At 42.1% G+C, this 24,511-nt stretch overlaps 1 protein-coding gene across 6 annotated transcripts in view; it reads left to right on the forward strand.

The window, feature by feature from the left end:
• Window positions 1-6,532: 6,532 nt before the first annotated feature.
• The window catches only part of GRAMD1C (GRAM domain containing 1C), a 53,858-nt gene continuing 35,879 nt past the window's right edge, over window positions 6,533-24,511 (forward strand). For 4 of the 6 annotated variants that reach the window (XR_009818050.1, XM_061988717.1, XM_061988718.1 and 1 more), the window contains exons 1-2: window positions 6,986-7,156; window positions 8,316-8,444. Coding sequence is in view for 5 of the 6 variants with exons in the window: in XM_061988717.1 (XP_061844701.1) it covers window positions 6,986-7,156; window positions 8,316-8,444 (300 nt within the window). In the remaining variant the exon portion in view is untranslated. Of the gene's footprint in view, window positions 6,744-6,985; window positions 7,157-7,238; window positions 7,307-8,315; window positions 8,445-24,511 lie in introns of those variants that run through there. The other 2 variants (XM_061988721.1, XM_061988722.1) reach the window with 2 other exon arrangements.

The following is a 24,511-nucleotide window of genomic DNA, read 5'->3' on the forward strand; positions in this document are numbered from 1 at the left end:
CTCTGAAAAATAAGCCAACAGCTGTTGCCAAGAAAGAGTTCAGATCAATTTTTGGAAACGTTTCTTCTTTTGTTTTATTTTCTGCAAGTGAAATAGTCTCCTTTCATACTAGTCAGTGCCCCCTCAAGGACTGCAGACCATTTGCAGAGAAGGGTCTTGATTTTCCATTGTCTTCAGTCTTTCTTTGCCACCAGAGGAGTGTGGAATGCTATTGTCTGGGTCTAGTAAAGCTTCACAATCACAATAGCCTCTCGATGCTCAGGGACAAATGTCTCAAGGCAATAGAAAACCAAATCCCTTGATGATTGGTTTGAGTTATTTGAATAGTTCCTCCAGGCATGCCTGTACACAAAATCACAGTTGTATTCATAGTTGTTATTATTTATGAGACAAATTGGGAGTAGCACTGACAACTTCTCTCAGTCAGCAGGGCTGTGATTGTTCTAAGTGCCTTATAAAAGGACGGAGTATAGAGCTTACAGCTTAAATATCAGACATGAGATAACTCATGGATGCAAAAATACAGAAAATACAAGCTGGCTATTAGGCAACAACAAAGTATGTGAAAAACCTTCAGACCTCTTTGATGCTCTGTGATTTTACCTCGAAGTGGAAGTTTTGTCCTTGTAACTGGAATCCATTAGAATCGGATGCCTGAGAATTAGGTACCCAAACATTATTGTAGTTTTAGTCCAGATTTTCCCTTTCCAGCTAGATACCAGTGTATTGATGCAGCAGTCATAAAAGTTGAAATATCTTGACAAGGTAGTTTGACAAAGTATAATACTTGACAAAGCTGATGGTAGCTTGACATAGTACAGGTTTTGTGCACCAAATGTTCTGATGTGATATATTTGGTTACTTGTTGGAGTGAACTCAAGCAGTTTCATCACCAGTACGCTTTTAAAATCTTTGTTCATTAAACATTATCTTCAATGGCTACTGCTACTGTAGCTAAAGCAGTATGTACTACTGCTACCTTGTTTCAAAGGAAAGGCCACAGATTTTATTCTCCACTACCAGAGTTCCAGCCCTATCATATAGAACCCCTGTAAAACAACTGTAATTTTCATTCCTTTCAGTGATTTAAATGGTATCATTTTTACACATCCACTTAGTGGCATACACAACATAACAGAGCAGCAACAATGTCTTTTAAAGTTGCTTCTGTTCATCGTGGGTTTTATTTGCAGCTCCTATCATGAAGTAACTGGCTTTGTCACCTGTGTTATCCAACATCCTTGACTCAATACAAATCATTAAATTAAGAAAAACTCAAGAGGAATAAAAAGGCTGTGTTGTTTTGCCTCAGCTCTGTTTAGGGGCTTCACTGAGAAGGTCATAGCATGGTTTTTAGTTTTTGTCTCCTCTCCTCTCCTCTCCTCTCCTCTCCTCTCCTCTCCTCTCCTCTCCTCTCCTCTCCTCTCCTCTCCTCTCCTCTCTCTCCCTTTCCCTCTCTATTTCTCTTTCCCTCTCTTTCTCCCTTCCTTTCTCGCTACCTCCCTTGTTTTCTAAGGTTGCAAAACTGGAACATACTACCTCACTGGCTTTCAAATACACAATGCTCTTATCATTTTGGCATCTGGGAGCATACCACGCCAAATGCCTTCTTAAGTCTGCTTCAAACCTCATGTCCATCACTTCATTAGCAGAGTGATGCGTAGGTCCTCTGTCTTGCAGGTTGTAGCAGTCCCCCATGGAGAGGAATGCAAGGATTTTTTGCGAAAGCACTTCATCTAGACAGAGTACAAAGAAATACAGCATGGATGATCTTGTCTTGACCTGGAAAAATGATGAGATGATCTAATAGGTCATTGCCATATGAAATCAGTAGATCATGGCCAGTTTTCAGCCATGAGGGGAGAAAGCTCTCTGGACTCCCTGTAATGTAACAATGTGCTCCACATTTGGCAGTACTAATAGGGCACCTACTAAGCCTCCCTTTTACATAATCTGCAGGTTGATACTTTCCCATGTAAGGCCATATCATTGGCTGGGAATGAGAAACAGACAAGGCAGGCTAGAGGAGGTGGGGTATTAAACACCTGTGTTCTCTTCCAGTCCTGGAAACTTTTACTCTTTGGTGCCTGGAGTAAACTCAAGAAGCCCAGTAAGCTGCTTCTGCCAGCTGCTAACAGCACTGGGGAACCAAAATAGTGGGTGGAGGTCAGTGCAAAATTTGACCTTTCTAGTTGAGCCTCCTCTCTTTTGTTTGCACTCAATAACGGAGAAGATGCTATGGGCAAATAGGGCTCCATTTCTAACCCACATAAAAATCCTCTTAGGCTGAAATGATCATCTTTCAGATGGTTTTGTTGGCTTTAGAGGTCAACTTCACACTCAGCCTGTGCCATGAGGGTGTGATACAAGCTGTATCCAGCTCTCAGTTGTCTATGATTAAGTGATCGATGAGTGCACATTGCTCATCTTAATTAATTTGCCTTTTGCCCTAGGCTGAGGCTGGGTTTCACAAATGGATATGAATAACTACCTTGTGATGATAACCGATTTCTAATATATCAAAGAAACGAAATAGAAATGAAGCTTCCAGCAATGATGATCCACAGCCTTTCTTGAACAAGATGGGCAAATACACTCTTTCTGAATACTTCTATTAGCTAAACAAGAACGTATCTCCAAAGAAAAGTATGTTTTAATGCAACGCATAACACTAGAGATAGTTTTCCTGCATCCTCAGGAAGCTCTCAGTGGAAAGTTGCTTTTTGGTAAACAAAAAAAAAGGAGAGAACCTCTCAAGCCAGACTCTAGGAATAAACTATATTTCTTCCAATTAAGGAAGGTAGTACTCACCCACCAGCAAGAAGAGGAGGAATGAAGACACTGTGGATCCACAGAGCTTCCCAGCATGCTGGCTCATAGTTGCTGATGTAAATGGCCTCACCATCTCTCTGTCTCTCTCCCCAGTAGTACAGGCAAAAAAATATGTGTGTGTTGCTGCAACAGGACCTCACATTCTGCCCAGTGAATGTCACACTTACTAAAGTTACCACAGCTTCCAGCTCACAGTGATCTGCCTGCTGCCTGGATGACAGCCACGTTTGAAGTGACAACAATGAGTTCCTGGGGGCTGTTTTGATCTCTCCCAGAGAAGATGCCGAAAATGCTCTGAGAGGAAAGATAATGTTTGTATTCACTTTGGCTTTGTATAAACCAGAACTTTGGGCCGAGCACAGAATATTCAGACACTCAAAAGGAGACCCCTCTTTTGTTGAACCCCACAGGCTAGATAGGAAGAACTTGATTTTCTGAGCAGCTGGACTCCTACAGGAGTTCAGTATCATTGTGGCTACATGCACACAGTGTATATAGGTAAAACTTATTCCCCAAAGTATTTTTGTTCTAGTGCAGAACAAACTTTATCACCAAAAGTTAAAAGTTAAACTTCATCAAAGTAAAAATAGTATGCCACCAGGGTGGAGGGGGCAACTTCTAAAGTGGGTGGCCTATCTGCCAAACTAGCACATGTGCTCTGAAAGGGAGTCTGGGTTTACACAAAGGTACATATAGAGCACCCCAAACCTCCACCTGTTGCATCCAGCCCTCGCAGCTATGCTACTGAATGTCTTCACAGAATCACAGAATGTTAAGGTTTGGAAGAGACCTTGAAAGATCACTGAGTCCAAACCCCCTGCCAGAGCAGGATCACCTAGAGTAGGTCACGCAGGAACTTGTCCAGGTGGGTTTTGAATTTCTCCAGAGAAGGAGACTCCACAATCCATCTGGGCAGCCTGTTCCAGTGCTCCATCATCCTCACGGTGAAGAAGTTTTTCTTTATGTTTCTTTGGAACCTCTTATGTTCCAGCTTGTACCCATTGCACCTTGTTCTGTCACTGGACATCACTGAAAACAGCTTGGCTCCATCCTCCTGACACCCACCCTTTACATATTAGCAAACATTAATGAGGTCACACCTCAGTCTCTTCTTCTCCAAGCTGAAGAGCCTCAGCTCCCTCAGCCTTTCATCATAAGGGAGATGCTCCACTCCATCATCTTTGTGGCCCTGCACTGAACTCTCTCCAGCAGCTCCCTGTTCTTGAACTGAGGGGCCCAGACCTAGACACAATATTCCAGGTGCGGTCTCACAAAGGCTCTTGCTATCTGTCCGACTCCTTTTCCCTCAATTATAGGATTAAGGATCATGACACACTTTTCCGGAAGTCTGCTGGCTTTATCTAACGATTTTGCTTATTTTTAGGACTCTTCAGATAATGGAATTGTAATTGAGTATCCAATAAAGACTCAATTCCACATCTGTTAAAACACAAAGCACAATTCAGCTGAGAGATGCATGAGTATTTCTGCTTCTCTTTGTGTCTGAAAGCAAAAAGGACCCCCAAAAAGCCTACATCACACCATAAGGAAATCTGTCATCATTCTACAGTCAGACAGCTTTCTTGAATATACTTTTAATAAAATCTGTGATCTGCATCTTTGCATGTGGATGCTCCACTATAACTGTTTCAAGAAATTCCACATCTGACTTGCAAAACTCTGCTGACCTAAATTATGTCAAGAGGAACAACTTATTCCTTGAGGGACTACTTGTTGCCCCAGTTTTGATGTGGTGACACTTCTATCAGTTAAAGCAGAATAGGCTAGAGGGAGTACAGCTAAAAGAACATAAAGGCAAATATTTCACCTCTTCTCGAAGCAGGTTGGGAGAGAGGGAATACGTGGGATTACCAGGAGGGAATCACTCTGAAGTAAACTATATATTTTGAAGGTAACTGTGACCAAGTGCAGAGCAACACAGTGCTTCAGTAGAAAAGTTGGAAGGTAGATTGTGAGGGTCTTCTGAAGGCATTACTGCCATAGTGGTAGTGAGCAAAACCAAAACATCTCTGAAAGGAAACATTTAGAGGAGTCAAAACCAATCAAGATTTATGGGGAGGGAATAACCAGTAAAATCAAAGGCACGTGGTAGATCATGAACTGGGCCCAAATTATGCTTACAGTACCAGCCGTGACCGTGTGTCAGAGAAGTCAGCATGGGATGATGGAGCTGTACGAAAGGCATCCAAACAGTGTCTGATTTAAACCCAAGTATTTGGTGTGTTTCTAAAAAAACCTTTCAGGTGTGTTGTGATGGACATACTACTGTTGTTCCTGCAAATGCTGTTTATGTTAATTTCATCCAGTAACAGCAAATGTCTTGTGAATCTTCCATTAAATGGGACATGCTTCATCAAAACTATCAGGTCAGTCTGCTTTTAGCTGAGGGAATACGAAACGGTTTTAGTGTTGCTGGCAGCCACTGGTTAAACACGAAGCTTCTCCAACTTGGATAACCCAATTATGATCCAAGGAGAATCTCATTTTTTGGGCAAGAAGTAAACTGATCCCCTAAGTGAGGTCCAAATCAAGAAAGCAAGCAATAGAAATGAAATAAAGCACATGTTATTTTTTATATTTTGGAGACTCACGGTAGCATTAAAGCTGTTCTGTCTGAGCCAACAGCTGGAAGGGGCCAGCAGCATTGCTAATGTGTCAGGGGTAGATATCACAGTGCCCAGAGATATTCCTTCAGGGAGAGCCTCAACCCACTTTCTCACAAAGCGGTGAAAGAAAAGGGAAGCAGGAAGAAAGCTCACTGCCACACCAGGCTGCTCTACTCTTCCTTCCCTTAGCCATCCCTCCCTCCCTTTTCATTGTCTACCAGCCAGATGCCTACCAAGGTGGAGATTTCTTTTCACATCACACGGCTCTTCTTTTTTCCTGCGAGGTGACCTGAGGGCACAAATCTGCAAGCTATTATCACTCTGGTTGGGTCCCCTGATTTTTGAGGGACACTGTTGGGTGCTAACTCAGCGTCTAGCTTTACAAACCCCTGTGTGCTCTCAGATTGGGCAGAAACCGCTCGGCGCTGCACAGCAGCTTTCAAAGCTAGAGCGTGGGCTTCCTGAGATGCGGCCTCCCTTGTCACTCGTTTCCTTTACTTCATCTCACCCCTCTCCACCCCCAGCCCCGCTCAGCTTGCAGTCAGCCCACACGCCAGCTGTCCCACGGCCTCCGTCCACTCCCCTGGCAACACCTGGAGGGCCAGGCAAGCCCCGTCCGCACACGCCTGGGTTGGGCAGGAGGCCTCCGGCCGCCCACGGCCCCCCGGCCCGCAGCTGGTAGCGAGGTGGCCGCGACGAGCCGGGGAGCATCGGGAGCGCGCATTGAGGGCGGAGGGCTGAGGGCGGGCTTTCCTTCCTTCCTTCCTTCCCCTCTCTCCCCCTAGGTGTCCCTCTGGAGCGGCTTCTCGGCGGTACTTTTTTTTTCCATTCAACCCCCCCGTCAGTTTTAGGAACCGTATTTGCTGCCCGGAGGCTGTTTAATCAGCTGCCGGCGCTAGAAGCAAGGGGAGGGTAGGGGGGGCTTTCCCTCAGGAGGGAGGTAGCTCCCCCTTCCCCCCCGATTCCCCTCAGACAGAAGTTTTTTTTCTGCTACAGTGCTCAAAACTTTCCACCGGCTCTGAGGCTTCGTAATTAACCCTTCTGCAAGCCGCGGAGGGGTTTGCCTGAGCGGGCCGAGGAGGGGATCAGAGGCGCCGCGGCCCCCTCCGCTAGCCCTGACGGCTTCCCCTCCTTGGGCACCGCGCTGCTCGCCCTTGGCAACCGCCTCGGGTCCGCGCTCGGCGGCCCGGCCGGCTCCTGCCCCTTTAAATGGCGGCCGCGGCCCCGCCGTGCGCCCTGCTGAGACAGTTAGCGGGCGCCGCGCCGCCCTCGTCCCCCTCCATGGTAAGCGCCGCGGCCCGCGCGCTCCTCGCCCGCTCCGCCGCTGGGCTCCATGCCCCCGGCCGCTGCCCCGCCGCGGCCCGCTACCGCGCCGTCCCCCGGGCGAGCAGCTGGCCGCCGGCGGCGGGCCGCGCAGGTAGGTGCGGTAGCGGAGCTCAGAAGAGCCCCGCTCCTTTCCCCCGTGAGGGACGGGACGGGACGGGCGCGCCGAGGCCGAGGGGCTGCCCCGGAGGCCCGGCGGCGGGATGGCCCCGGCGGGCAGTGCTGGGAAGCACCGCCCAGGGACGCGGGGCTGCCGCGGTCCGCTCCGCCGTCGCCACCCACATCCCCGAAAGTTTTTTGGAGCGAGGCGGGCACGGCCGGGGGGGTGTCGTCGGCCCTCCAGGCCCGCGGAGCGGCGGCGCTGCGGGCCCCCGGTGAGGAGGGGCGGCGAGCGGCCGGCGGGGTTGCCGCGGGCCCCGGGGTGAGGGTCTCGCGTGCCGAGAGCCGCGGGGGGAGAGGCGCAGCTGAGCTGCGGGGAGGCGGCCTCGGGGTTGCTGTGGCAGTTGCTGAATTCCGGCGATATGGTGGGTCAGGAGCGTCACTCCTGTGGCACTAACGGGTCTGTCCGCCGTGCGGGAAGACGGGGTGGTGAGCAACAGCTGGTGGAAGTTGCAGCGAGTCCGTATGTTTGCGTGGAAGACCTTCGGAGAGCAGCCCTGCTCTCACGCCACGTAGCCTGGGGTGGCTCTGCTTTCTGCCTCCCGCGCCTTGTCTTCTCTCGAGCGTACCCCCACGCCTGGGCCGCAAGCTTGGCTACGGCCTCGGAGGAGCCCCGGTCTAGCCGTGGGCGTGTGCCGACATCGGTTTGGTGTTTGAGTCATTTTGGGCTACAAACACAGCTTCCTCACTTACTGATGTATCCAGTAGAACAGACAGTCTTAGTTATTGTTCCAAGCCCTGGACTGGCTTTATACCAGTTTGCTGGGTGGCTTGAGACAAGTGTCTTTCAGTGGCTCAATTTCCCGTCATAAAAAAGTGCCTGACTTCCCAAATTAAGAATATTGATACCCAAGGGACAGTGCTATAGAATAGTGGTTATCATTCTAAGCAGTATGAGTACAAATATTTGCTTCTGAAGTGTTGCGCTTGCATATGTATACAACAGGCAGTATATAACTAAGTATAAATATTTATTTGTATTATAATAATGTATGTCAGTCCTCTGGTAAGTGCTCCCTCCACCTCTCTGTCTCAAATTTTGGGAGGTCTCACAGAAGTGCAGTATGTTTTGCACTGATGTATCTCGTGTTGATGTTATTCCATCTGTAAATGGCTGTGTAGCCTCAATGTGCAAGTTGAGGGACTGCTGTGAAAATACTGTGATAAAAATGTAAGTAATAATCAAATATAGTATACTGAGGGAGGGGAAATCAAGGAAAAGGCTGTCAGTGGGAATTGCTTTGTGCCACTTGCTGTGGTGAAACTAGCATGGCAAGTTTCATATAATATATAGTTGTTAAATGAATCAAACATCTTTTTATTTCACCTTTCTCCTCTGTTGCTGAATTACATAGCTTGCTTCTTTGTTCACAGGAAGTTCATGAAGTGGATCATGGTCTTATTAGCCAGCTACTTGCTGATTCAGAGGAGACTCTTAGTTCGTGCACAGAGAAAATGCAGGGTCCTGCTCAATATAGCTGGAGTGCTGACTGGAGCTTTTGGGTAACTTGGTTTAACTTTCTTCTAATTTGTGTTTTACTTGTAACTTTCAGTTCTTATATGTGTGTGTATATCTGTACTAACTTTAAATCCACAGTTCTCAAGTTGCTTTGTAGTCATGAATTAGTAAAGCGTTCTCCACCCATGTTGTGAGGTAGGTAATTTTATCATTATCAGCTTACTAAAGTGCAAGCTGAGACTGTTCTTTACCTCATGTTGAGTATCAATTTAGTGACAGGACTTTTGTCTTCTGTGCCCGGTCCTGCCTCCTAGTTGCTTGTGTGGTTCGTTAGTCTATCCGATGTCTCTTTATGCCTTTAGAAAGACATTGTTGATGTTTTGTAATACTAAGGGCTGAATTTTGATTCTCAGTGTTGAGTAGTTCTTCTGATATGCTTTCCTAGTATCAAGTTTTTTGTTAGGTAAACATGCTTTGTTTTCCACAAGAGTAAATAAGCTTCCTATGTGCTGTGTAAAGAATGGGGTTTGTGAAGGGCAGAAAAGAAGGGTTTAATTTTGCTCCTCTGTAGAGAGACACCTCGCTGAAAGTAGAGAGTGTAATAATAAGTGCTCTTTTAATATTTTTCCCATGCTTTTGATGGATTTATCTTTTTTTTTTCCTGAATACTATCAGAGAAGGTGAACTTATGGGTGTAGACTTAAAGCATACATTTTGCTGTTACTTCGGTGGATGATTTGCTGCCCTTAGATAGGGAAGGGAAATATTTGTGCGTGCAGCCACAAGCAGCTAACACCTGGTCTCGTGAGAGACTTGGACTCCTCACAGCTCTGACAGCCTGACTCAGATTCTTCATCAGGTGGCCTCAGTCAATTGGCATGCTTCAGCTTGTGCATGGGAACATCATCCAGGCTACTGTGACCTGATGAGGTCATCAGAGTATTCGTTGTGCTCAGCAGTTGAAAGATTAAGTAACTGAAAAAGGCCATGGGGAATCTGTGGCAGAGCTGCAAGCAAAACTGGGGGATCAAGTGTCCTAACTTCTTATTTATAAATCTGGATTGTATATCTTTTTGTCTCTCCTGTTCAAGCTAGGCGGATGTTCTAATGGTCAGAGCGTTGATTTTGCATCTTAGGCCCCAGTATAAGCTTCCCCAGAATGCATGTGTACTTTTACACTGAGCAACAGTAGACTGGGGCCAATGGAAATGGGACAGGTCAAATGGATCCCAGCGTGCTGTAGAATTATGTTGCTGGAGAGTGAGTACTTGAATTGTTTAGTACTTTCTCCACTGCTCCTACAGCGACAAAGACGATATATGAGGCCATTCTGCCTGTGCCCAGCTGTATTCCTGAGCTTGAATCGACAGCAAATTATGCTGCACGGACATTTTAACTACCAGCTGTGCTGTTATTAGATGGAGAAGTAGATTGTGTAACCTAACTTCTGGTGGTTTGTATACAGTCGTTAATGCAGTTAGTAGTTTATGTGAGGAAGAAACCTGTTTAAGTATTGGGGTCAGACTTGCGGTTAGCAACTCCATCTGTCCTTGATAAACTTGGCAATTTGAAATTAAGTTGGTCAGTTATAGTACCTGAAAAATATAACTGTGCTATTGGCTTTGCGTTTTTAGGTTTGAGACGTGCTGAAGGTTAGGAATGTCTTTGAACAGAACTTTAGGCGTGTATTGTGCGAAATATTGTAGGTCCTCACAGTGCCAATTTCTGCTTCCTGTAGTAATGTGCGCCTGTAACTTCAGAGGAGCAGGATCCTCTGTGTAACGGCAGCTGCTGAGAGCATGAAGTGTTGTCCAGTGTGGTTAAATGGTTGCCTTCTGCCCATGATTTATACTTCAAGACCTCAGTATTTGTTTGAAGTTATTGTTTATCTGGTTCTGCAAATATAACCTTGCAGTTGAAACAAAGGAATTGTGTAAATACTTGCCTTTTGTTAAATAGTGCTGTGCCTTGTAAAGTTCCAGCCGTGCTGTTTATCACTGGTTGGTTTTAAAAACCTCTGCCAATCTGGTTGTAGGAGACTGTGATACTCATTTTCTCAGCCTCATGGGGAACCGAACTTAGAAGTAACAGTAGGCAGAAAGTCACAAATTCGAGACAAAAATTAATTTGATTAAAATGTCATTGGCATCTTTCCTTGCTCTTTTAGACAGAAAATGTATTTTAATAACTTGTGTGGTTGATGATCAGCTGCTGACTATATAAACAAATCATTAAAACTCCCTAAATACTGAATCATAGTAAATGTGTAGTTGATAATACGGAAGGCAACTCGTTGCAATGTGCAGAGTATGTGTCACTGATTGTTTGACAAAGGATGATCTTAATGTCCTGTGGCAGGCGTGGATCTCTTATGCTCATTCCTACTCTTAAATCAATAAAACTAAGGAATTGCTACAGCAGCAACTCTTGCCTGGAGTCATCCATGGATCAGCCTTGTTGCCTGGGTTATTTGCTTTAGTTTGCTTCAAAGGGGGAATTTTTTTCCCCTCCTTTTTTTTTCCTAAGCATATGCTCTTGCTTCTGTGACGATGGAAACCAGATGTGAATGTTAGAGCCTGACTGGTTTGACTTCAATTTTTCATGGATTTGAGTGGGAGTAGGCAGTTGTGCCATGCCTTTGGAAGTCAGGCCAGGTATCATGAATGCTCAGTAGGTGTTGTGAGCACATGTAATTAGCAGCAAGCAAGGGTTGGGAGCCTCTGGGATGTAGTCTCTTTCCTGGCTGTGGTGAGTGGGGAGAAAGAAGGGTGGTAGGAAAAATTAACAGGGAAGGAAGAAAATAAGAGAATCCTACTATGCATAATTTTTCCCCATCTCAAAAAAAACCCAAACCCTCAAACTTTTGAATAGCTTTACTGAAAAATTTTGAGAAAGAATTAATTTTCTGTACTACTATAAGCAACTAACCTGGTAGTGTTGCTAACTGCCGTTTTTAAGTTGGAGAAAGAATTAACTTTCTGTACTACTATAAGCAATTAACCTGGTAGTGTTGCTAACTGCCATTTTTAAGTTGGGTATATGAGATTTTTTTTTCTTTTTTGGTTGGCATTGTTTTGTTTTTTTTTTATCATTCCCTGCAGGTGAACAAAGCTAGACTTTTATAAACTCACGGGAGGAAGGAAAAAGCTTGCTTGAAAAGTTAAATCTCGGGGCTTTCCCTCTTTACTGAAACCTGTAAAGCTTGCATTCTACTTTTGATTAAATGGTTCTAGTTTTGAGAACTGCAAATAGAAATTATGAAAGTCAAAGATGCTTTGGAAATGAAGTTACATCTGGAAGCCCTAACTCAAGATTCTGAATTAACTTTTTATCCTTTTCACACCCTTCATACTGAAATGAAATTCAATTTTAAATCCTTGGAAGAAGAAACCGTGAAAGTCTTAAGTGTTCTCCTACAGTAATGAAGAAGGTAAAGGTGAATAAGGAAGCTAATGAAAAGGATCCTTGCATCAAAAATGAGGGTGTTTTGTCTGGGAACTCTAGCTTCTCTTATTAAACAGTCAAAGAAAGTTCATATATGTCTACAATAAGAAGAATGCCCGTGGAAAGAAAGAGCAAAAAAGTAAGTCCTTTCCTTGCCACGAAAAGGTAGGTAGAAAGAGATGAAATCAAATGAGCATCTCTCAGAAAATTGCTTTATCTGGGAGGCTTGTTTGGAAATGTGAGGTGCCAAGGAGATGTTGGAGAGAAAGTAATAAGAGGCTTTAAAAAAGCCAATTTGATTGCAACGTAATATCAGTTGAAGAAGTTGGTCAGTGTGAAGTACAACAGTAGAAGCATGCAAGTGATAGAGTGAAAGGTGAAAATAAGCCTTTTAGTTTTTATAATACATTAATAAGTGAGGTTGCACAAGATTTGGAAAAAGATTTTCAATCTTTACAAACATAGACTTTGTTTCTGTGAGAAAGAGGTAGTCTGTGGGAGCGCGTTAGAATACGTGTGCCAAGAATACAATAAACATATGACTCAAACATTCACAGGAACGATGCGGATATACATTACAATTTGGAAGACAACTACAAGTTGACATATGTTGGAGACCAAGACTAGTAAGGGTTAGATGAAATATTTCTTCTTTGTGTAGTTTGAATGCTTCTTTTGCCTTTGTCTGAAGATTTGTGTTCACTCTGGGAATGGTTTGCTGGGCTTGTTAAATTGGTAACTGTGTTTTGCTTCATCTCCTGTACTTGGTATGTTACTACTTCTGAAGAAAGCTTTTCTTGTCAGTGCCTCTAAATGCTTGGGTTGTGAAGTAGAAACATCATGACCTTTGACATCGGAGGAGGACTTTAGTCCTCTTTTTATTTGCTGATATGAAGCAGTCTGCTAAGGAGGAGGAGAATTGGATAAATGCTGCAGGTCTCCAAAGAGAATAAAAATCTTAAGTACGCTTCCGCTGTGTGGTTTTGTTGTCTTTTTTATTTTGTTTTTTTTTCCTGAAATGTCATGACTAGTATAAATAGCTTTGGCTCTACTTCTAGCTCTGAGTATGTTGTTTGATTACCTAGGTAGAATCAAAAGAATAGCCATGTGGTAGCACTGATTACACAGAAGCAACATTTTAAAATGATAACAAAAAATCAACTATGTAGTTCTGACTAGCACTTGAATGTGTCTGATTAGGCTAAAGCATTTTTCTCACTACTTTTTGCTCTGGGAATCTCTTCATTGCTGTTGATGCATCTCCAAACTGAGCACAGGAGTAGATTTGAGTGCTGTCAATTTCAGCCCGCTCTGAAGAAGACTGGCAGTGGGTGCCCTGTCTAAATAAGCTTTCCCCAGTGGCAGGAACTTCTATGTAATATCAGCTATTATTACATACATCTAAAGAATTAGCCTAGACACTGAAGATTAATAGATCAGGAAGAAAATACTTCATATTTGTGTAGTTTAATTCACTGGAAGCAAAGCCATGAAAATCAGAAATCAGCATGGAGTTGGTTGAATGATGAGATCTTTTTAGTGAAAGGGCAGTTCATTGCTTGTGGAATGAAAGGTTTAAAAGACAACTTTAGGAGATGGAAGTAAGCTCTTTTTATGGTCTTTGAATTGGTTACAGCTGTGTGATTCAGCATTTTGCCAAACAAGCAGTGGTGTAGCTCTGTCTTTTTCAAGTCCGCTACAAGTGAGCTACTTGGAGGGAAAGAAGACAGGTAAACAAAACTGTACAGGATGTGATTATTTAGTGATACATTTAATTAAGTCATTAGCAGCAACTACAAATAGAAAATTCTCCAGGAAGTGCTTAAGGAAAAACAGAAATCAAAATCTAAAATCTTATTGAGGTTTAGATTACTTGGGACACACACTTACCTATTGAAAAACCTAAGAGCGTTCTAGACAAGAGTAGAGGTGGCTTTTCTGCTAATGACTACTCTGGAAGTTATATTTTGTCATTCTGTGGGGGAGATAGTGGTGTACTAATTGAGTTGTGTTGAGATTCCTTGGTGATACTGGTAGCATTTTAGAAGTTACATGGAGTAAATGGGTTTTTGGTTTGTTTTTTTTAGGTAGTGCTTTTCTATTGAAGCTAGTTGCAGAATCAGTAAAGCCTGCACTTGGGATATCTATGTATTTGTTACTGCATCCCCCTAAAGCCCCTAGGAAAAGGACAGATAAAGTAGTTCAGAACTTTGGCCTGCTCGTACCACCTCTCAGATTCTCCGTTTTCTGCTGTGACTACCCACCGGTACTCAAGATATCACTCCTTGTTCAGAGTCAGTGGAGTTATGTGATTATGAACTCTGGTGTGTATGTAGCTCTGATCAGCTTATGCTGATTTACATGTCTCCCAGTAGCTGACCCTTTGCATTACATCTTTATATAAAGTTGAAATATTATGTATGGCCCGTCTTTGCCAAGAATAGTTCAATCAAATGCAATGGCAGCTTTTAATATAGAAACAACTAAGAGTAAAATCAAATGTGGTTTCTAAGGTAGAAAAGGAAAATAATTAGGGGGCAGTTGCTTAGTGAGTGCTTTTTTTCTGTGTAATTTCAAGTGCAGCAGGACTACTGGCAGGCTTTATGAGAACCAGTGTAATTTATACCAAAACAGTTCATGTAATTGGTTTCAGTTGCTACTGCATTGACTATGTAACTACTGCTGTAGTTTGTTTAATATTCTCCTTCTGTTTTTCACCTTAGTCCTGATGCATAGAAGTCTTTATGTATCCTTCTATGGGTTGCTGAAACGTAAATGACACCAAGAGAATTGTTTGTTTCCTTCATGACCTTTTTTCTGACCAATATTTGCGGACTGTTACTAAACTTAAATACAGATCAGAGATACCAGAGTCCAGCTCTGACAAAGTAAGGAGGGAAAAGTGCAGCTGAGCAATGCCATTCATTCAGTTATTTATCTGCTTTTGTATTAAGTAATCTTGATGAGACTTCGTGGCAGGAAGGGAAATGCTCGGAAGTAATGTCTTACAGTTACTTATTTTGTATGAAGTCCCATCCCAACCATCTGGATTTTTTTCCTCTGTTAATTAAAAGCATCAAGTAAATATAAAGACAAGCAATTTGATATTTTTGGGGTTTTTTTTCCCATTACTTAAGCAGCCTGCAGTGAAAGATCAGGTGAAGGAACAGATGTTGTTAACAAATAACATTGGCTAATTGTTTCACACACATGCTATAGGAAGAAATATGAGTCAGATGAAACTGCTGTTTGGAAAGGAATGTATTTTTATCCAAAAGGAAATAATCTTGACTGAGCTTTTAATTGCTGTTGCGTCATATTTGTTAGTACACTTATGGCTGTTGACACCTGGACAGTATAGTTACAGGAGTGGAAATTAAACTGGGGAACAGATGACTTCAATGAGCTAAAAGATAACTTCGTGCTGGGAGGGTGACAAATTTGCTTCAATTACACAATGTTAAAATAGCAACTGCAGAGTTTATGCAAACATACTTGTTTTATTTATATTAAGTGTTTCAGAGCTTGTTGTATCACAAGTTTAGGTTTTTTTGATAGTGTATTGGGGTTTGTGTTTGGGATTTGGCTGCTTTTTTTGTTAAATCCTTAGACAGTAGATTAAATTACTAAAACAGAACAAAAAAATGCTTGGATGCTGCATCTTTGAAGTCAGGAAAGTAGGTACAGATCCACACTCTTTTTCCCTAAAATAAGAAGGATCTAGGCACTCAAGACCTTTGTAAACTTGACTTGTGCTAATATCTTAGAGAGGCAGTAGGATAATTTAATACCAGGTCCAAAGAAGTTATTGTCGGCTATGGATGGCATTGATGAAGTTGCTGAGTAAATCTGAGGTTGGAGATTCTTGCCCCCTGGAAGCTAAGAGCACCATATTTTCTGGTTCAGAGTTGGGGAAGATGTTTGTTGATGTAAGTGTCCAAATCTCTTGAGCTTTTTGCTCAACCTTCTAATTAAAAAATGTAATGTTTGTTTCATCCAAACTCAGAGGGACTTGGTAGCAGTTAGATAAATAATTACGTTTGAAACTGAAATTATCAGCATTATTGCTAATTGCAAATGTCTAGACTCAGATGTTTAATCTGAGTTAAACCTTATAAACAGGAAATGCACTTAAATCACTTCATGCTCGTGTTGCTTCTGAGGCCTGAGTCACACTGGAACCCAGGCTTTGGCAGGGCCTTTTTGGGATCACTTTGCGTCCTCTTACTGTCTTTCAGATGAAAAGAAATTGCCAAGTCTGGAAAGAAATCGGCAAGGAATATTTATCTGTATAGATTTGCCTCCCAATATCTTGTTGCCCTTTCAGCACATAGAGATTCTCTGCGATACATCCTAGCTTTGCTTTGGGAAAGCAGAAGAGTTACCTTGTTTTTCTGGTGAAACCAGTTCATGCTATTTACATATGTAGCTGATCTTGACAACAGAACTGTGGGCCATCTAAAGGGCCACCACCCAACTAGGTGCACTGCTTAATCCTAGTGAGCAGTTGTGGCCAGCAAAATGACTGTAAACATAGCCTCACTGTGTTCAATTACCTTCCCCTTTCAGACACTCAGGTTCAAGTCTGATTAAAATTCCTTAAAGTGTATTTTTCTGTTTCTTCAGCTTCCTCAGTAGCACTGTGCTACAGGAGGGATGTCTCTTCCCTACTGTTGGGTGAGTCACTGGCTTTACGTTCAGCCAAGTGCCCGAGGGGATCCAACTTGTATAAGGCTCGGCCTTCAGCGGGTGAGGTGGATGTACCGTAGGGACACCTCGATCTTCTCCTGTAGCTCTGAAATTGTGTGGTGTGATAGCTTCTTGCAGTTGGGGATGGGTAGGTGGTGTCGTGCAGCAATGAGGAGCTCCACAGCCCCTCACTGTTGTTGGAGCTTGTGGTCTGTGCAGGGTTAAGCTCTTATGCAGCCTGTGGTGTCCTTGGTAACCTTCCTTGCTTACAGACCCCTGCATGAACAGTAGTCAGAGCCTGGCTTTGGATAGTTGCTTGCAGAAATGCAGCAGACACCGTCTTGATTAGGCAGATGGAAAGGGACAGATAGCACAAAAAAAGCAGAACTGGATGTCTACTTGCTGTTCCCCTTTCAGAGCAGGCAGAAAGATTTGATGGGAATGCCAAGCCCTATATTCCTTGCTTCAAAGTGCTTACTCCCTGCCTATGAAGAACTGACCTCTGGGCAGCTGATGGGAGGGGTGGACAGAAACATAACTCACTTTGTGAGCTTAGGTGTGCATGAAGCATGCCCCGATCTCCCCACCCCACTCTGGAGCACAGTCTGAGTAGGTCTCTTTGCAAGGACTTGATTTATAAAGTGGACAATGGGCAGATTTTTGGGTGAGAGTAGATTTGAGTCCACACTGTGTAGGTGTACTCTGTCTTTAAGACTGATGTGTGGGCTGTGGCCTTCAGCGATGCAGAGGGAAGACACGCTGGGTCCTGAGTGCTCTCTTTCCCAGCTGATGTTTCCCTGGTGATAGTACTCTACACTGCTGCCCCTTTTGGGACTTTTGTGAACTTGAAATGACCTATGTTACTGCAGTCAGGCTTCCCAAATCTGTTTAGATTATAGTGATTTTTAGATTGTAGCTGAGTGGCTCTTACACCCCCCTCCAGCTCTTGAGTTTTCTTTGACTGTTTGCTGCAGCATTTGTGTGTGTGTTCTGGAAAGCTAGTGTCTTTCAGCCTGTTTTTCAAGCTGGCATGCAAGCAGAGGCTGGCATAACGCTACTAGCTCTGCTGGATGGTGTCCAGCACCAGCTATGAGCAAGTGGGTGAGGGGAGGCGGGGAGCTGTAGAGGCAGCCTGAGTGTTGGCCGGGAATCTGCATGGGTTGGAACAGGCTGCAGGCAGTTAGAGGAGGAGGTGCGTGTAGGGAGTGTGTGTCTTCTGACTTTACATTAGCTTCATGCCTCAGTCAGTTTTATTTCTGAAATGGAGCATATGCTTTGCTCCTCAGTTTGTGTGCCAAACTTGAGATTTTATATCCAAATCAGGGTTGTTAAGAGAAGTACGTAATTTAAAAATGCTTTAGACTGCTTATTTGCAGAAAGAAAATACTGAATACTACAAAGCAATTGCTTCTGCATTAACAGGACGTATTCTAATTCCAACCTTTTGGTTTTTTTTGGTGGGGGGGAGAGAGGGAGAAGTCTGTAATAATAAATGCTACTAATGACAAGAGGCTTTCTTATCATTGATAAGAAGGTTATCGGCTTGTTTCGCAAGGAGCTGGTTGGAGTAGCTTCAGCTGAGCCCTTTTCCAATGAAATGTAATGGCTTGTGAAATTGAGCTAATTCCCATGGGATCATGAAGGAGAAACTTGGGAGAGTTCCTCACATGTTCTAAACTGAAATACTGTGTTACAAAATTCTGCCAGATCTCTTCTACTGTTCTAAAGAACATTAAAAAAAAGAAAACCAAATCTTTAGTTGGTTGTGCATCTTAAAATTCTCCAAAGAAACACCTTTACATCTTTCAACTTTTTAAACATTAAGGCTTAGAGTTTTCTTTCTGTTTGGGAAATCAAATTTAAAAAATCTTTAAAAAAAGAAAAAGATACTTTTGTTCTAGGTCTGATTATGTAACCTGATGTTAGCAGCACAGTTCCCAGTTTATCATATAATGCCGAATTTTCGTGTCTGTCAAAATCTTCAATTGTGACAACTTTGGTTGAATTTTGTAGGTTGTTTTTTTTAAGCTGTGCTCCAGCACAGTTTGATGCTTGTACTTATACAGGAAAAGCTCAAATATAAGACCTTCTTTCCTGCTCTTTGAAGTAGGAGATGACTGGTGAGGTGCAGGGGATGACAGGCCTTTTGTGAGTGGGATTCCAGTTCATCTGAGTTCATGTTACACCATGGGATAAACTGTTGTGATGCAGGCCTTTCTCCCTGGTCAGTAATCAGATAGAACTGCAGGGTCTTTACCTTGTGTCCTGTCAATGATGGCTTGATGAGACAGATGTCCACAATAGAGCTGTTGAGGGCTGGACTACTATTGAGGTGCTGTGGGACATAGTGCTTTCAATGTACCAGACCCAGTCTTTAAAACAAAGAAGAGCAGCCTCCCTTTTGGAATTATCTAGTGCACTCAAGTTTTATGACACTGGATGTCAAATGCTTTTCAGTGGACATCCAAAATTTCAGAAGCTCTCTATAATGAAATAGTTATGAGGAGCTTCTTCCTACATGGGTTTTTGGAAGCTACCAGTGTTAGAGGTAAATAATTATCAGTCACTTTTATTGTGCCTGCATGTGTGTCAGTGAGAACTAGTTAATTGTAACATTCATTTTGGGGGAACTAGAGACTCTGCCTTTAGCCTTGGATCTCACGGGATTAAAAAACACTCCAACAAACAGAATCTGAAAAAATACAGTAACTTGAGTATTTGCTCATGACTAGTATTTTAATGTCTCATTCTTGTACATGTTGCATTTCCAGCAGAAGAAAGAAATAATCGCACTAAGATTCTTGCTGGATGCTGCTTTGTCTGTATAGGGATGCCACTGAAAGAAAACTGTTGTTGGCTTGTTTTCTACTTAAGAAAATCGGTTTCTCCTTCAACCTCTGCAAAGAAGGGGGGGTGGTTGGGCCACAGGAAGGGATTTAATGACTCTAGTGCACAGCCCAGTCCGGTGCCTGCCAGTAGCCCACTGGAAGAGTGCCCTGTGCTTAGGAGACATCCCTCTCTGGAGAAGTTGTGGATGAAAGAAGGCGTACAATGAATGTAAGTAAAATAGCCCTGGCTCCTTAAACTGTTCCCCCTCCCATTGTAGCTAAGAGCTTGTCTTCATTTCATTGAGAGCATGGGAACTTTTGGAAAGCAGGCTCCTAGGGAATATGATGGCTGAGCCAACCCTGGCAACAGTTGCCTGTTTTTCTTTGCTTTTCTTTTTTGTTTTATTGATTGACATGGCTTATATGACCTATGAATTAACTATAACTGTGTTGATAATCAGGTGTGAACAAATAGCTCCTTATTTAAAAAAAAACCCAACAACAAAAAAACCACAAAAAGCCAAAAGTGGACACTGTATACATCCAGTCCCAAAGTGCACAGGGTACTGTATGCAGCACAGTAAGTCACCTTGAGTAAGGTGATATTGCACTTCAGATTCTGTGAGTGGTTCTTTCCATATGCAAGTTTTAATGTTTCTGTTCTTCAAAAGAACAGTAAGTCACTGCAGATAAAGCTTGTGAGTACTCAGTGACTGAGAGTTATTTCTAACCCATTTTTTTTCTTTGGTTCTGTCAAGGAATGATTAGTGAAAATAGGACACTGTAACAGAGTGGATCTGGAGTGTTTGCTTATGACAGGGTGCACAGACAGGTCTGACACTTTCAAAATAGATCCCTCTGCTTGTTTTCAGATGAAATGGAAAACTGTGCCCTAGAACTGTGGAAAGATAAAGGGGACTGGTAGTCATGTGGATGTGGAGCTTCGACTATGATTCTGTGCCTAAAAGCAGATGTGAATCAGATTCCTGTGTATTTACAGTGACTCCTGCAATGCTATGTCTTGCTCTCAAAGCACATTGAATATGGGAGGGAGTTCAGAAAAGCCACGGGAATAAGTCTGAAAAAAAAAAAATCTTTTTGCTAATAGACTTGAGAAGCTTAATCCTTACCTCAAAAGAAGATATGGAGTGACTTGCTCAGGATCCAAAAGTAATTTACAAAGTGAAGAGTAACCAACAGACCACTGTCCAGAACTATCCATAGCCAGGATGAATTCTTCCATCAGGGCTGACTTCTAATTTGAGAAGGTAAAATAAGTTTTTGCTACCTTTCCCAAAGGGAAAATTGGTCATCACAGCTCTTATTTAAAAGCAGGAGCTAAACTGTGATAGCTGTGGCTTCTGTGCTATTAAGTTAGATTTGATGGTGCTAATGAACTTTTCTGGATTGAAAAAATGACTGTAGCTATATCAACATTTCTGTGATGGAAAGGTTTGTCAGACTTGACACATTTTACACATAGCCTTAGCAGAGACTGCCATCTCAGTGTGCTAGGGAACTTGTTCTCGTGTTTATAGATAAGTCTGTCTGAATCTGTTTTGGAGTATACGAGGTCTTTAAAGTTGCCTGCCTTGTGCTGCTAAATGAGGCTTTTGTTCACTGCTGTTAACTTGGCTCTCTCCTAGCCTAGTGTGGCTTTAGACTCTCTGGAAGTGGTATGTTGCTATGTTTTGTTCAGTTTCGTTTATTTCTTCCTTGCCAAATAAGTTTCAAGAATACATGCCATCTATAGTAGACTTTTTGTATAAAATCAAACTCTTCTCTGGCTGTATGTTGTTCTTCTGAGGACTGGCTTGTTTTTTTTTTTTTCTCCTGATGCTAAGAAGGATTTTAGATGAATTTGAGGAAGAGGGAAAACAATTCATTAGAAACACAACAGTTTTTGCCAGGATATTTAAATGTTTGTTTTAATGTGCTAGTGTAGGATTAAAAAGTACTTTCATCCTAACCTTATAATATCTCCAAATTTACTTTGGACCATGTCTATAAACTTCATAGGAAAGTACAACTCTTCTGTCTTAGCACATTAGGTGGTCTTTAATGGGTGTATAGAGATAGCGGCATGGATTTGCCCGCTTGTAGACAGAGGAACAAAGCCATGCATCTTGTTGGCCATATTTTCATAGTGAAGTAAGACTTCTGAGCATAAAAGGGGAGTAGGATGGGCAGTTTGTTTATAGGCTTCTTTTATTCAGGGACCCCAAACACTTGGTGATAACTGATACTGAAGCTCAGTAGGAGGCATACATGCATCTCTTAAAATGAGGTGAAATCAGAGTTGTGTTACTCTAGAGGAGAGGTCAGCTTACCTGTTGTAAATGATGTAAATGTGAAGAGAAGATGTTTTTTTAAACAGCTTTCTATCATATAAATAGCTCAGCTTGGTCCTATTTAATAATTTCTTTTTCTGGAGCATGATTTTATATAGTTGGACTCTGGTCTATTTCTAAACAAGGTATGAGAAACAGTTATGTGTCTTCAAGTAGTATCTGGTTCTTACATAACTTGTCTTCTGTAAAACTTTCTGGATGACACTGAAGATGTTTTTCTGCTTATGCTATTTTTTAGATTTCTGGTACGTTTTGTGGCTTCAGATAGAGTGCTAATACGTTGTTGGCTGGACTTAATAATTTCCTTAGTGATTAAATATAGCATACTCATAAATGCCTAAGATTATCCTCAGGCAAAGTGTTTGCCTGATGGCTTGTAATTAAACATAGAAATGTTTGTGTTAAAAATGAATTGCTGTTTTCATCTCTTAAATGCCATATTACAACCTATTTTATGCCATTTTTCTTTTAATATTTGTTGGTAAGGTTTGTAACCCAGAGGTGGCAACCTGCCTCAAATGCTGCCAGGTTGTGGATATTATAATAGTGATTGAGAAATGCTCTGTTCATAGAAATGGGATTGGTTTTTTTTCTTCACTTTCGGGAAAATGATGGTGCCAATAGTGTTAAAAATGGCCCCGTTGTTTCCCAAGCCTATTGAGTGATCTTTTAACCACCAAACCGTATACTGAGTATGTAATAATTACAGATTTAAGTGAGCTAGTGTTTGTTCAAAGTAAGGAAAAGATAAGGTTCAAAAGTTTCAATGTGCTCACTATTTTTCTACTGATTAGATAAGGTTTCAGAGCAGAGTCTTCATAAATGTCAGAGCTCAGTAGAAATCTAAATTAATAAGAGGATTTCTTATGGCCTATTTGTCAGTCGTGACAACACTTCTAAATGCCAGCAAGGGTTTCTCACACAAGCTATATCAGATTTTATGCTCTAGAAAAATTCCATTTCTAAGTAACACTTAAGATATCTTGAGTTTGGATTCTTGGAGCTGTTGCACTGGTTGATTGAGGAACTAATATAAATGTATCTGTGAAACTATAATGTTCCTATTCTCCTCATCCTGATTCCTTTTGTCTGATGACCACAAAAATGCCCAATTTCGGTGTAACTCTTACATCTTACATACAGCATGTTTGAGAAACCACAACTCTTCTTAAAAGCATAGCTTCTTAAATTGTTATTTCATAAATCTGACTTGGAGGTTGGCGACTTTCTTTTGCTCTCATGGCAGACCTCTTCTTTTTTCTGTTTATATGTTGGCATTGTCGTTGCAAGCTCAGACTTCAGTCAATTCGGGGTGTGCCTGTGTAAACTGTAGGGACTCTGGAACTATAGGTAGAAACTACAGTTATGAGGTAACTTTTCATTTTTCCTCATGTCACTTTCCAGAGTAATTGCAAAGAATTCAATGCCTTGAAAACGATGCAGTCATTGGATGCCTGTTTCAGATGATCAGTTAAAAGCGAGCGTTTTGGGGCGCGATGTTGGCAAGACTGAGAAACCATAGCCTATCTACTTCAGTGCATACTCTTCAAGAATATTATTTTTGTAGTCTCAGAAACAGCTGAAATATAACTAAGCATACAACTTAGAGGACATATTTAACCTATTTCCTTGTTTGTTAGTTGCACCTAAAGCACTCATGTTTACTTTCCTCAGAAGGGCAAGGGTGGGTGTATTTTCTGTCTTGTTCCCTTGCTACCTTTTTACATTGCAATGTGCAGAGTATTAGTGGACAGCAAATATGTGCTCACTAGTGGTCAGTCGTAAGTACTTTCTTTTATTGTTGGTAAAGCTGAACTGAGTTAGGGCAACTCTGCCCTCTCCTGTGTTATAGGCACCTAAACAGACAACCTTGAAATAATACTTCTCTGGTCTTGTGGCCAAAGAACTTGATTCTCAAGGACAGGTAGATGACAGACCATCATAGGATGTGTATATAGGGTGATGTTCAGGAAACTTTTGAACTGCAAGAATCAGGAATCTCTTATGTGGAAAAGAAACAAAATGTGAAAATCTTGATGAGGTAGGGGCACCATTGACGCTAGTTTATTAAAAGACCCTCGAGTTGAAGATATGTCTGTCTTACTTCAGGGATTGTTTTGACAACGAACACAGACATAATGAAAGGGTAGTAACCAACTAACAGGCATCAGGAGTGTGCTAAAAATGGGTGGTTTTTTTAGTAAACATGCTTCAAGGTCGTGCAGTTAAAAATGTGTCTTTGCCTCCTTTCCTCTTTCTTCCCCCACCCTAAACATAAATAGCAGCTAATCTTATGGTAGACATGGGTTTAATGGTGAATGTCAAGTTTTGGACTAATTCAGATGCTCAAGTTGAGAATAGCAGTCATGTGCTTAAGATCTTTAGAAATGTCTGGGGGAAAAAAAAAAGGTGTAAAAGAGGTTTTTATACTGTATTTATACCTGGTTTTGGTAACACTTGAAAATTACTTCTTTCTGTCTTAGCTATAGTCCAGCTGAGTCATCACCTTATACAGTATTTAGGTAGAATGGCCCCTAAAATAAATGGCCAACATCTGTTAAGAAAAAAAATATGGCCTTGTTATTACCCCTAAATGAGAAATAGGGCTTTTACAGAAGAATGGTTTGTAGACAACATGTTGAAACTCTATTTGAATGGGAGTAGGGACATTCATTTATAAAAATGAGTTAAAATCTATCAAGATACTTCTGCTTTGCTCTGAGTTTACTGCCAAATTTGAATATTATATGAATCATAGACAGGTCTAATTATAGTAACTTGCAAAAAATCCACTGCATT

This window comes from Colius striatus, chromosome 1, assembly GCF_028858725.1.
Source record: "Colius striatus isolate bColStr4 chromosome 1, bColStr4.1.hap1, whole genome shotgun sequence".
NCBI lineage: Eukaryota > Metazoa > Chordata > Aves > Coliiformes > Coliidae > Colius > Colius striatus.